We start from the raw sequence: 13879 nt of genomic DNA, 5'->3' as shown, positions 1-13879 counted from the left end.
CCAGCATCCCCTGTCCCAGAGCTCTGTCCCAGGTGTCCAGTTCCCACCCCCTGTCTGGTTCAGAGCAGAACATCTCAGGACTCTGGTACCCTAAGACTCAGATCTCTCCTGTGCTCTGATCTGATCCCAGGACTCTGGCACCCTGAGAATCAGATCTCTCCTGCGCTCTGCAGAGGAAGCACTGGACCATCACCAGGTTGCCTGACTCTAGCCACCACCACCCACAAAATGGAGGGCTGTCCTCAGGTTCTCCCTGGGAAGGGGTGGGCCCTCCCCATCCCTCACCCTGCGCTGCCCACCTCCTTCTTCTGCTCCATGGCATGGTGCATGATCTTGGCTTCCTTCTTCTTCTCCAGTAGCCGGACGGATGGAGAGTCCGACTGGTCCTCAATACTGGGGAACTTCCTACCCAAGACACAGGCAAGAAGGACGGTGGACGCTGAGCCCCAGGGGCAGGCCAGGGCTGGGAGGAACCCGTGGAGACAGGCACCCATGGGGAGGGAAAGCACTCATCTGAGCAAAAGGGCTGGTGTGCTGAGAGGGAGAGAGGGCTGTGCTGGGGCCAGGGAATGGGCCAGGGAAAGCACTCATCTGAGCAAAAGGGCTTGGTGTGCTGAGAGGGAGAGGGGCTGTGCTGGGGCCTGGGTGGTTTGGGGTGCTGGGGGATGGGCGGGCCCTCTGACACTCACTGCAGCAGCTGCAGCAGCCGCTCCCCATACTGCAGCCGGAAGTACTCGGCCAGGTCCTCCTCCTCCATGATGCCCAGACTCATGGCGGTGGTGAGCTAATGGCCCAAGGGCCGAGTCTTCGCAGTGAAACGGGGGTAGTGCAGCTCAGGGGTGGTGACTGGGCTTGTTTCTCCCCTCCTCCTGCTCTTGAGGATTCCACAGAGGGCAAGTGTCTGAGAGACTCAGGGAAGATGGCCGGAGGCTGCCGATGTGCAGTTCAGGATGTGCTGGGAAGGGGCTGGGAGACCTGGTTACCTAGCAACAGGTCTCCGGGTTCTGTGAACCACAGGCAGAACTCAGGCTTTGCCCTCTGACCCCTGTCCCCACTGACCCCACTTGCTGGGGTCTGACTCTCTGCCCCTGCATTTACTCCCCCAGGAGCTCTGGGAAGAAGTTAGGCCTGATTTGATGCTGGTGTTCAGGGCCGGGACGCAAGGGCTAGGCATCCATGGCTGATGAGGGTAGGGGTTTGGTAGAGGTGACCTTATGCAGGGCAGCCTTGCCCCGGGCCTCCCGGCTGGGCTCCCTTATGTGTGTGTGTGTGTGTGTGTGTGTGTGTGTGTGAGAGAGAGAAAGAGAGAGAGAGAGAGAGAGAGAGAGAGAGGCAGGCTGGGGCTGAGACAGATGGTTAAGAAAAGAACTGAAGGGAGGTACTGAGTTTAGTCAGGGATGGGGGTGGACAGAGAAGCATAGGGCTTGGGGGAGGCCTGAAAGGTGGGGGAAGAACGAGCAGGGGTGTGTGTGTTGAGGGGTGAGTGGGGGCTGGAGGGTCGGCCAGGGCAGGAGGGAGATGGGCAAGAAGTCTGGGGACTACAGAAGCTGCCCCCTGGAAAGATGGAGGAGGCCCCCTTGAAGGGTAAAATACCAATGTCCTGTCTTGAGGTTGGAAAAATATGAAGAAATGCCAAAATGCGACAAAAATATCACATAAATGTTGACATAAATGTCAGATAGTGTACATGTCTGCTTCATGAAGCCTGCCTTCTTTGATCCCATCACGGGATGGTGCATCAACTCATTTGCCCCGAGGTCCCCGTCTAAATCTGAGACCCTGTGTGTGAGGCGGACACCCTGGGGTCCCTGCCCAGAGGTAACGGCTGTGACCTCGAGCCCGCCGCTGCCGGCCACAGGCTCCCGGGTTTCGCCCGGTTCCCTCTGCTTCCCCAACCCTCGCCGGTCGCATGCCCTATACAGTACGTCTGGGACGCGGAGCCCGTGTGGGACCGGGATTTCGAGCAGGGCGGCGAGCCCACTCCGCGGCATTGACGGTCCTCTGGCGCCCCCTGCTGGCCGCCCGAGCCCGCCCTCAATCCTGGCCTGGGGGGAGGAGGAGGAGACGTGGTCGGGGGCGCCGCCCACTCCGCCCTCTTCTTACCCCCCAGCCTCCCCTCCTGAGCCAGCTTGACAGCCCCTACCCCACGCAGAACACACCCACTCCTTCAACCATCCCACTCCCGCCTAAGCCCCTCCACCGGAGATGGTTCCCCACCGGGAACTACCCCAAGAAACAGAACCAGCAGGGTAATAAGGGCACCAGTAAGGATTTTAAGTGCTTCGAAGGAGTATGTTTCTCTCCTTAATTCCTAGAGTCTGGCACAGTCGATCGGGGGTTTCCCTCCTTTTCCCCCTCGAGGGTATGTAATGCCAGTCCTTGAGGAGGAGGCTCTCTGTTTCTTGAACGCCCTGCTTGCCGTGGTATATTGACACATCCTTGGTTGCATCTACAAATCCGGTGGTCCAGGGCCAAACTGGTGCATATAGGCAGCAGCTAACGCATCATATCCTGCCATGAACATGCCTGTGTAGCTCTTTCTGCCGCTTCGGTACCTTGCTCAGAAGTTGTGAGAATCTTCATCCCCCCATCACCCACCACCATCCCTTTCTGGGGTCTTGCCACCTTTCCCCGAGATGTGGGTGAAGATGCAGTGCTGTCTGGGGTTCACAGAAATCTGTACTCTCTCTGACCCCCCTCTTCTTCTTTCCCTGGGTGAGCCCAGCTTTCTTACCACCCCCTCACTCCCCACTTTTCCATCTTGATATTTGCTTCTGAGGCATCCAGGAAAATCTGATGGATTTAGGTGGTTGGAAACCAAGTTAGGCATAAAAAACTTTGTGTTTTCTGTTCTGTTCCATCCTCCTTCTGAGAGAATGATCGTTTTGAAAAGGGAGAGGGGGAAAATATCTGGAGGAAAAAATATCTAGGTTAAAGTCTCAAAAAATATTAATATTATCCTGCCATATAGAGCAGTCTAGTGCTATTAATAGGTATTCACAGAGTACTGGGTGTGAGGAACCACTTTATTTCTGTTATATTGCATTCTCTGTGTGTCTTATATTCCATATAAGTGGACTCATGCAAATAAACTATATTAAAAATGTTTCAAAACGGATGCTATGGAAACTTCCTGCACTGTCAGCTATATGATGATATTGATGCTAGCTGCTGTAACAAACATCCTCAAGCCTCAATAGCTTACCAAGGTCCAGTGTGGATTCTCCTTGGGTGGATCTTTTGGGAGATTCTCTCCTAGGCAGTGAAGGGTCTAAGCCCCTTCCATCTTGCAGCTCCATCATCTCCAAGGTCACTATGGAAGGGAAAGAGAGAAAGCAAAGCAAAGGCCCTTCTGCTCTTGACAAACTCATCGCCATGTCCATTCACTGACCTCTGGTGGGAATCAGTCACGTGGCTGGTTATGTTGCAAGGGGCTAGTGATGTGGTTTGACTGTGTTCCCAGGGGCATCAAACCAGTTTGTGCTGTATTTCTTTTGAGAATTAAAAGAATGGTTGGAAGTAAGCAGAAAGAGCTTTATAAACTAATTGTAAACAAAGAAGAAAAACAGGCCAGTCACAATCTCAAGAATGAAAATATCTGCAACTTGAAACTAATACAACACTGTACATCAACTATACTTCAATTAAAACCCAAAATTAAAACCACTTTATGACGTTAAACAAACAATTCACCAGGACCACGAATACAAAAATGGTTTAATATGAATAAAGTTAATTCTGTCAATATGCCTCAGGAGAAAAAGACATGATCGTTGGGATATATGCCAAGCTGGCATTGAAAAATTCAACATCCATCCTGATTTTTTAAATTCCATATTATTAGTGTACAAAGACCCTGTATATACTTGATAAAAAATATCTGAACCCAACAGATAACATTAAAATTTTCATTAAAGACATTCTTGTTGGGGCTTCCCTTGGTGGCTCAGTGGTATAGAATCCGCCTGCCAGTGCAGGAGACACAGGTTTGATCCCTGGTCCGGGAAGATCCCGCGTGCTCCAGGGCAACTAAGCCTGTGTGCCACCACCACTGAGCTTGCGCTCTAGAGCACAGGAGCCGGAACTACTGAAGCTCGGGCAGCCTGGAGCTGCGCTCTGCAGCAGGACAAGCCAGCACATGGCAAGCAGACAGCAGCCCCTGCTCACCAAAACTAGAGAAAAGCCCATGCAGCAACAAGATTCAGAACATCCCAAATAAATACATAAAATTATTTAAAACATGAAGACATTCTTGTTAAAGTTAGAGACAGGACAGATTTTCTTCTGTCACTACGATCATTTAACATTGTTTTGGATGCTCTGGCTACTGCAAAAAGACCAAAAAATTAAGTTTCCTTCCTTTTTTTTCTTTTTTAAATAATGGCAGATGCTATGATCATGTACTGTGAAAATCCAGGAAAATGGTTACTTAATGAAAAATGGTAAGAATTGAATGTAATTCTATGCAATTTAAAAGGAGATTGGGCTTGACTTATATGCATGAACATATTTCTGTGACAAATTGTTATGAGACAAAAGCAAGATGCAGAACAGAATGTGTAGTGTGACCTAGTCTGCCTGTGTGTGTACACACGTGTACATGCATGCGTGTGTTTGGGTGTGTGTGTGGTAAGTACAGTCCTAGGAGGATAGCACCATATTTCTGGAGACACCATATTTCTGGGAGTGTGGTGATGGTTATTTATATTTCTATATTGGTTTTTTTTTCATACAATGACCACGTTACTCTTGTAATCTTGAAAAAAAATGATAGAAAAAGATATCTATTTGTATTGGCAGCAGCAAAAGAAATTCTTAGAAATAAATAAATTTAGCAAGAAATATGCAGGATCTTTAAAAAGAAAATTTTTAAATTTTTACTGAGGGATATAAATGAAGAATTGAGTGGAGACTTATAGCATTTCTGAATGATGACAATATTGTAAAGAGGTAAATTCCATCCAAATGGAGTTAGGAATTTGATGTGATTGCAATCAAAGCCCCAGACTTTTTTTTTCTCCCAGAAGCTGACAAAATAATGTCTTATTTGGAGAATTAGAGCACTTATAGGAATATTGAAAGGGAAGACTAACAAGAGAATGTTCACTGTGGCACACTAAAATGTGTTATAAAACTATGATAACTATGTTGCTAGCGTCATACTCCAGGCAGAAAAAACTCAATGATCTAAGGGCTTGGGCAAGTAATTTGGTCTTAAGACAGGGCTGGAATGTCTTAGACCAAAGACACTGGACTCTATGGAATCCCTAAAGATATTAAAAGTCACAGGCTTGGACTTTTCTGGTGGTGCAGTGGATAAGAATCTGCCTGCCAACGCAGGGGATTCAGGTTGGATCTCTGGTCCAAGAAGATTCCACCTGCCAAGGAGCAAGTAAGCCCACACACCACAACTGCTGAGTCTGTGCTGCAACTCCTGAAGCCCGGGTGCCTAGAGCCTGTGCTCTGCAACGAGAGGGGCCACCGCAGTGGAAGCCTGCGTACTGCAAGGAGGAGTAGCCCCCGGCTGGAACAACTAGAGAAAAGCTCACGCAGCCACGAAGACCAAGCACAGACAAAAATAAAATTAATTAAAAAAATTCACAGACTTAAAAAACACCTCTTTTTGCACTCTGGCCCCAAACAAAACAGGTTGAAACACACATCTGGAGGTCTGTTGAACCCATAGAGCCTCTTTTTGTTGAACCCATAGAGCCCCTTGATACAATGAATCAGAATAGAAAGCCCAGAAATAGATCCGAGCTTATGTAAGTATGCATTGTATGCTCATGTGGCATTCAGCCAGTGGAGGAAGTGTGGACTACTCAACACGTGGTGCTGGGAGAACTAGCTAAGTATTTGGAAAAAAAGAAAAATATATACACATTTATTTTTAAAATAAGAATGTTATATATTTAAGGAGAATAACCTGAAGAGTTGATATATATCGACCTAGTGAAATGATAACCACACTCAACCACAACTTAACATCGATACTTCACATAGGTACCATTTTTGTGTGTCTGGACCTGCAATCTACCCTCTTGGCAAATTTCCAGCTTTAGTACAGTATTATGAACTATAGGCACCATGCTGTATGCTAAATCTCTATTCTTATTCATCGCACGTAACTGCAACTTTGTACCATTGGACCAACCTCTCCCTCTCCCCCAAGACTCCCACCGCTGGTCCCACCATTCCCCTCTCTATTCCTCTGTACTCAGCTTTTTTAGGTTCAACATATCAGTGAAATCATGCAGTTTCTGTTTCTGTCCAGCTTGTTTCTCATGGCATAATGTCCTCACGGTTCATCCATGTTGTTGCGAATGGCAGGATCTCCTTCCTTTGTGAAGGCTGAATAACATTCCATTGTCCGTATATACACCACAGTTTTGTAGCCACTCATTGGCTCATGGACACTTAGGTTGCTTCCACATCTTGACTACTGCATTAGTGCTGCAATTAGCATAGGCACACGGACGTCTCTTTGCCATACTCATTTCATTTCCTTGGAGTATATCCCTGGTAGAGTGATTGCTGGCTGATATAGTAGCTCTATTTTCAGTTTTCTGAGGAACCATTATACTGTTTTTCATATCGGCTGTACCACATAACATCCCCACTTGCGATGCACAAGGGTTTCAGTTTCTCCACATCCTTACCAACACCTGTTCTTTCTGAGTTTCTTTGAAAGGAGCCATCCTGATGGGTGTAAAGTGATATCCATTGTGAAATTATGTTATTTTTGAATTAGAAGAGTAATGAGTGAATATATTCTCATTGTCCATCATTCAAACAATGTTGATGCAGCTGGAGCCCTACTGATTCATCAGTCTAATCCCATTTCCCAGTAATAAGCATGAATTCAACACATACTGACGTTGATGCCGTAGAACAGCTGAGCCCGTGAGCCACAACTATGGAGTTTGTGCTCTAGAGCCCACGTGCCACAGCTGCTAAGGTCTGTGTGCCCAGTGTGCCCTAGAGCCAGTGCTCCGCAACAAGAGGAGCCACTGCAGTGAGAAGCCTGTGCACGGCAACTAGAGAGTATCTCCCACTTGCTGCAACTAGAGAAAAGCCCACACAGCAACAAAGACCCAGCACAGCCAGAAATAAAAATAAATCATATATATATATATATAAAATACTTGGATCCCTGTGATGTGCCTGACACTCTCCTATGCTGGGGACACAGCAGTGAACAAAACAAGGTTCCCCTCTTACAGAGGTTGAATGAGCAAATAGGAAACAAGCCTCCGGTGACTCTATCTGGGGATGTTGTCTTCAGGACGCTGGTCCCACTAACACCATAAGTGACCATAAGTGGGGAGAGGGAGGGAACTGGGACAAGGAGCCAACTAGTGCCCACAGACCCAGGCATCTCCCATAAAATCTCCTCAACTGGGTTGTTTATCCTCCAGGCCCTGTGGGCCCAGGGCCTATGAGCTTTTCAAGAGCTTACAACTATGTCTGAAGCCTGGAAATGATTATTGGCTCTAGAATACAGAAAGGAAACCACAAAATGAAGAATAAATGTTTTAATTAAATGCATACAAACAGAGTATTCCAACTCCACGAATTGTTAATTTTAGCGTTCATACAGCATTTCACACATTTGAAAGTAATCTGTGGATTTGATTTCCTCATTTCTCAAGAATTCCCAATTATGCACAGAGTTTTGGAAGAAAATCAAAGCAAATCACGAATTAAATGAGTTATTCATAGACCAAAATTTCAAAAGTGTATTTACAAAAATCCTCTCTTTCCCCCCACCCCCAAATTATATTTAGTGTTGATGCAAATTACACTTTGTGTCGATGGAGTGCATTTTTAATCTCTTTGCAGTGGCAGGGGGTTTAGGACTGAGTCGTGTACCCGGCAAGGCTGGATTGTCTACAGATGGCCCAGGTAGGTTGTCACTCGTAGGACTGTGCAAGGCCGGTGGCCCCCCTGACCCCAGCCATCTTTGCACGGAATGATTCTGTTATTCCGTGTTGGCAGTCTGCTGAGCCTGAGGGTGACACGCGCCTTCAGAGGCACTTTCAAGGGCCTCTTACAGGGAAAGGATAACGCAGAACCTTGGTGGTATTCATCTCAGTGACTGGTCATGGGCCAGCTCTGACCTTGGTGCCTGGCCCCAAACCTCAGCGTGCTGTGGGACTTGTCCTGGACATTGTAAATGACTCCCTGCTGTGTTCTGATGTCTGATTTCTCAACACTGGTGTTTCTGAGAAGTAAACTTCCAGTGGTCCAGACTAACAGCTCTGCTGGGCAGCAGCAGAAACCGTCCCTTTCCTCCTGACCTTGATGTTCTAGGAGTGGTGGCTCTCTCCATCAGGAAGCTGACCAATGCTGTCTCTCTGCGGGAGCTTCTGCCAGTCACCATGTCATCACCTTGGGACAATCTGATGAGCAGGAAGAAGCTTCTTGTGCTCTGATCCAAGTTATTCCAACTATTCCATTATTCTCCTCGCCTGAGACTCCAGCTCTGACACTTTTTTTTTAACCTCAAATAAGTATTTCAATATTGTCATATGTCCGTCTTTTTTTTTTTAAAGACTTTTTTGATGTGAACCATTTTTAAAGTCTTTATTAAATTTGTTCCAATACTGCTTCTGTTTTATGCTTTGGTTTTTCTGGCTGCATGGCATGTGGGATCTTAGCTTCCCGAACAGCAACTGAACTTGCAACCCCGGCATTGAAAGGCAGTCTTAACCACTGGGCCATCAGGGAAGTCCCCACACTTCCGTCTTTAAGCATGAAACCTGATTTCTCTGAAGATAAAATATTGCCCTTGAGTACATATATACGCAGTAAAAGCATAAAGAACTACTGAGAATGATAAACTGTGAACAGGGTAATGCCGACTACCTCTGGTGATGGTGGAGACAAGGTTACTATATATTGGTCGTGAGTAATGTTTTAGATTGGGCACCGGGGACATAAGATTTCATTATATTATTCTGCGTAGTATGTTGGTAAGTCAGAAATGTTTAATAATAAATTAGAAAGAAAAGATGGCATCTGCTCCCATGGTGGGTTAATCGCATTCGTCAATCTCAACACTTGCTGATTTCTTCTCCAAGCCTCTTTCCAATCAGTGGTTTTTCTCTTTCTCTTGTGACATCTCTTTCTCTGCTAACAACGTCTTCTCGTTCCTTGAAACTTGATTGACATTCCACCCTCTAACTTGACATTCATTTTTGTTAATAACTCTCTCTCTTGTTGGGTGTCCCCCCCCCAAAAAAATGTCTCTTTATCTCCTTGGAAACTGAGTGGTCTTAAAATATCTCAATGTCTCTTACCTCCCGCCTCCGTGTGTACCACATGGAATCACAGAATTTTAGAGCGAGGACAACCTGAGATCATCTATTCCAAACTTCTCATTACAGAGAAGAAAAGAATGGAGACTTGGAGATTAAGCTTCATTTTCAGTAACATCAAATGAAGCTGACCTCAGGTTTCCATGAGATTCCACACCAGGGGCTAATCTTTGGTCCTGTCCTGAGATGCTGCAGTGGTGGGAGGGAAGTTGATGGACACCTGAACCAAACACAAAAACGAATAAGAAAACCCTAGGAAAACTGAAAGAGGTTGGATCGCTCTCTTTCTCTCTCTCTGTCTTTCTAATCGTAGTCTGGACTTCCCTGGTGGCTCAGTGGTAAAGAATCTGTCTGCCAATGCAGGAGACATGGGTTTGATCCCTGGGTCGGGAAGATCCCCTGGAGAAGGAAATGGCAACCCACTCCAGTATTCTGCCTGAGAAATCCCATGGACAAAGGAGCCTGGTGGGCTACAGTCCATGGAGTCACAGAGTCCGACACAACTGAGCGATTAAACAACAATGGTAGTCTAGAGCAGAAGAGGGCCAGATACCATAAAACTTGGACCATGCCATTTCTCTCCTTCACGTTGCTCTGGGGAAAATCACTGTGCTCTCTACTTTCACTGTATCGAAAGAAAATAGCATGAGCCCATGTCAATGTGATGCTAGCCTGGAATAGGGAGGCAGCACTGGAGCAGATACTGGGGCATCCAAGCTAGACACACTTGAATGTTCCCTCTTCCAAGGGATGGGGAGTTACAAGAGGGAGGCAGCCCCTGGAAAAGAAAGTGTCTGGGGAGGAGGTTCTGGAAGATTCACTGAGAAAGAGTATTGCCTGGTTGGGAGAGGGAAAGTGGAGTGGTTGCTTTCAGACAGACTCTCTGACTGCCCAAGGACACACTGCCAGCCAAGGTCGTTGACGGTTCCAAGAACACATGAGTTCAGGAGGGAAAAATACTGAGATGTCTGAGGAGGGTACCTGTTATAAAAGAAAGGGAATGGACGGAAGAACCTGTATCGAAGGAAAGAGAACTAATGGATCAAAGGAATAAGCATTTAAAATAAATATAACAAATGGGGCTTCCCTGGTGGCTCAATGGTAAAAAATCCACCTTCCAGTGCAGGAGACACGGGTTCGATCCCTGGTCTAGGAAGCTCCCACATGCTGTGGAGCAACTAAGCCCGTGTGCCTCAACTACTGTAGCCAGAGCGCCCTCAAGCCCATGCTCCGCAACAAGAGAAGCCACCGCAAGGAGAAGCCCGCACACTGCAGCTAGAGAGTAGCCCGTGACTAGAGAAAAGCCCACATAGTGACAAAGACCCAGTACAGCCAAAGATAAATCAGTAAATAAAATCATTTTAAAATAAGCAAATATAACTAATATTCTCAAAGAGAGGAGGGAAGATACTGGAAACACGAAGCTAGAGGCCAGCATAAAAGATGAACGAATTCAAACAATATACTGGATTTGAAAACTGAGTGAAACACTTAATGGATGCACTGAACAGTAGATGGATGCAGACAAAGAACAACTAGTAGGTAGAAGACCTTTTTCAGCAACTCTCTCAGAAGGTGTCAGAAACAGATTAACAATAAGAGCTAATATACAGAGGACTGAGGTTAAAAAAACAGAAAAGCTAAAGTAATAATGAACATTTCTTAAGAAGAAAAAAATGGGAAGGGATGAATGTTTGAAGAAAAAAATGACCAAGAATGTCCATAGCAGGGACTTCCCTGGCGGTCCAGTGATTAAGACTCCATCCTCCCAACGTGGGGGACATGGGTTCAATCCCTAGTTCAGTTCAGTTCTGCTGCTGCTGCTGCTGCTAGGTCGCTTCAGTCGTGTCTGACTCTATGCGACCCCATAGATGGCAGCCCACCAGGCTCCCCCGTCCCTGGGATTCTCCAGGCAAGAACACTGGAGTGGGTTGCCATTTCCTTCTCCAGTGCTTGAAAGTGAAGTCGCTCAGTCGTGCCCGACTCTTAGTGACCCCAGGGACTGCAGCATGCCAGGCTTCCCGTCCTTCACCAACTCCTGGAGCTTGCTCCAACTCATGTCCATCGAGTCGGTGATGCCATCCAACCATCTCATCCTCTGTCGTCCCCTTCTCCTCCTGCCCTCAATCTTTCCCAGCGTCAGGGTCTTTTCTAGTGAGTCAGTTCTTTGCATTAGGTGGCCAAAATATTGGAGTTTCAGCTTCAGCATCAGTCCTTCCATTGAATATTCAGGACTGATTTCCTGAATCCCTGGTTGGGGAACGAAAATCCCACATACTGCATATGTGACCAAAAAAATTAAAAAGTGTCCAGAAGAGACCTCAAAGTGAAAAAAAATCTCATCTCTAAGAAGGAAAGGCAACAACAACAAAAAACCCACACCTAGACACAGTACAATGAAACATTCTTTTCCTCAAATTTGGGAAGATTTTATGGATAACCAACAAGGACCTACTGTAGAGCACAGGGAACTCTGCTCAATGTTATGTGGCGGTCTGGATGGAAGAGGGCTTTGGGGGAGAATGGATACTTGTATGTGTATGGCTGAGTCCTTTTGCTGTTCATGTGATGCTATCACAACATTGTTAACCGGCTATACCCCAATACAAAATAAAAAGTTTAAAGTTTGGGAAGAGTTTAGCCATAAATTTTTTAAAGTATTCTTTATTTTGCTCTTCTCCTCTGGGACTTCTTCTGCGTGTCTGCTCATATGCTCAACGATACCCTATAGATCTCCAAGGCTTTATTCATTTTTATTCATTCCTTTCCTTGGATCAGGGCTTCCCCGGTGGCTCAGCAGTAAAGAATCTGACTGTAATGCAGGAGCTGCAGGGAGATGCAGGTTCGATCCCTGGGTCGGGAAGATCCCTTGGAGAAGGGAAAGACTACCCACTCCAGTATTCCTGACTGGGAAATCCCATGGACAGAGGATCCTGGTGGGCTACAGTCCATGAGGTCACAGAGAGTCAGACATGACTGAGCAACTCACACACACATATTCTCTGAAGTGTGTAGCCCTTGAGTTCTATTACCCACTTATCCCCATCTTCCGCCTTTTTTAACTTCTTATTTCAAAGTCCGGTTTCCTAGGCTTCAGTCCTGGTTCAGTATAATTTAGTGGTAAGCCACTAAACTTAAAGATTTCCTAAATGCCTTGCTTAGACATCTTTTACCCTCTGATGAGGACAGTCTATGTCTGAAGACATACATTCAAACTTTACTAAACAGACTTAGCTTTCACTTCCTGAGTACACGAGGCCTGAGGGTCAGTCAGAGGGGAGTGTCTGCAGCCTTCTCCCAAAGGTCTTTCCTAACCATGTACATGTGCACAGCCTTCTAGATCCCTAGGGACATGGTGGAGCTTTGCAAAGTTCCCTGTGGTTTTCCAGTTCTCCGGGGCTTACTTTAAAACGGTTGTTGTTGGCCAGGCTTTTGTTTGTTCCAACCAAAATCACAACCCTAGGCAGCTAAGAAATGACTAGCAGAACACTATTGTTTGGGATGATGTCCTAGAAATACCACTCCCACCGCCCCCACTCTGCCCCATGAGCTGTGAGTTACATCAAATAGCCATAACACCTTGGGAATGGAGATTTTTCAGGTAGCTTCTAATTTGGACAAAATACTAACATGTTCTGGGGCTTCCCAGGTGGCGCTAGTGGTAAAGAACCCGCCTGCCAATGCAGGAGACATGAGACATGGGTTCAATCTCTGGGTCTGGAAGATTCCCTGGAGGAGGGCATGGCAACCCACTCCAGTATTCTTGACTGGAGAAGCCCATGGAGCCTGATGGGCTACAGTCTACAGGTCGCAGAGTCAGACACGACTGAAGCGACTTAGCACGTAGCACGCACACATTGACTGCTCTAGGAATGTGCCTTTAACAGAGCTCCAGAAGAAATCGGTTTTCTCCACCAACTTTGAGACTGCTAACTTTTCAAGGCTACTGGGCCAGCAAGCTGGGGAGGGAGAGAGGACAGGAATAGCCCCAAGTTAAAAGGCCACGGACAGTAATGTCTTGTTGAGGTTCAGGAGTTTCTCTTGGATAGATAATTTTCAGTTCAGTCAGTGGCATTGGTACATTCCTAGAGTTCTAAAATGGTTGGTTTTAGTTGTATTGTCAGTATTTTTGATGTTTTTGTGGGACAGTGGTTCACCAAGAACCACACTTCACTATTCCAGAAGTTGATCTCTCTAGAAAGCATTAAAAAAAAAAAAGTGCCTCAGGAATATGGGAAATGAATTGAATCGAGGATGACTCAATGAGATATGCAAGCTATGTACATAAATTATTACATATATTAAATAAATAAAAAACCCAGCTAATTCAGAAATAAAGCTGTACACTGGAAGTGTGGCTGGGGAAGGGGCATGAGGAACCAGCAGAGGGAGGAAACACTGGAGGGCGCTGAAATTATGCTAGAGAACTTGTCCTTTTTAAGGAAACACATAGATTTGTCAAGAAGTTGACAGGGAGACTTCCCTGGTGGTGCAGTGGATAAGAATCCACCTGCCAATGCAGGGAATACCGATTTGATCCCTGGTCCTGGAAGATTCCA

At 46.3% G+C, this 13879-nt stretch overlaps 1 protein-coding gene across 1 annotated transcript in view; it reads right to left on the bottom strand.

Moving 5' to 3' along the window:
• Nucleotides 1-772, bottom strand: part of CCDC42 (coiled-coil domain containing 42) — a 12630-nt gene extending 11858 nt beyond the window's left edge. The window contains exons 1-2 of the mRNA XM_010843197.1: nt 690-772; nt 300-405 (exon numbers count right to left, since the gene is read on the bottom strand). Coding sequence (XP_010841499.1) covers nt 300-405; nt 690-772 — 189 coding nt within the window. The remainder of the gene's footprint in view (nt 1-299; nt 406-689) is intronic.
• Nucleotides 773-13879: the final 13107 nt, after the last annotated feature.

Source organism: Bison bison, unplaced genomic scaffold (assembly GCF_000754665.1).
Source record: "Bison bison bison isolate TAMUID 2011002044 unplaced genomic scaffold, Bison_UMD1.0 scf7180017864180, whole genome shotgun sequence".
Lineage (NCBI taxonomy): Eukaryota > Metazoa > Chordata > Mammalia > Artiodactyla > Bovidae > Bison > Bison bison.
Note: the sequence above shows the minus strand (reverse complement) of the source record. Positions and strands in the feature narration are given on the sequence as shown.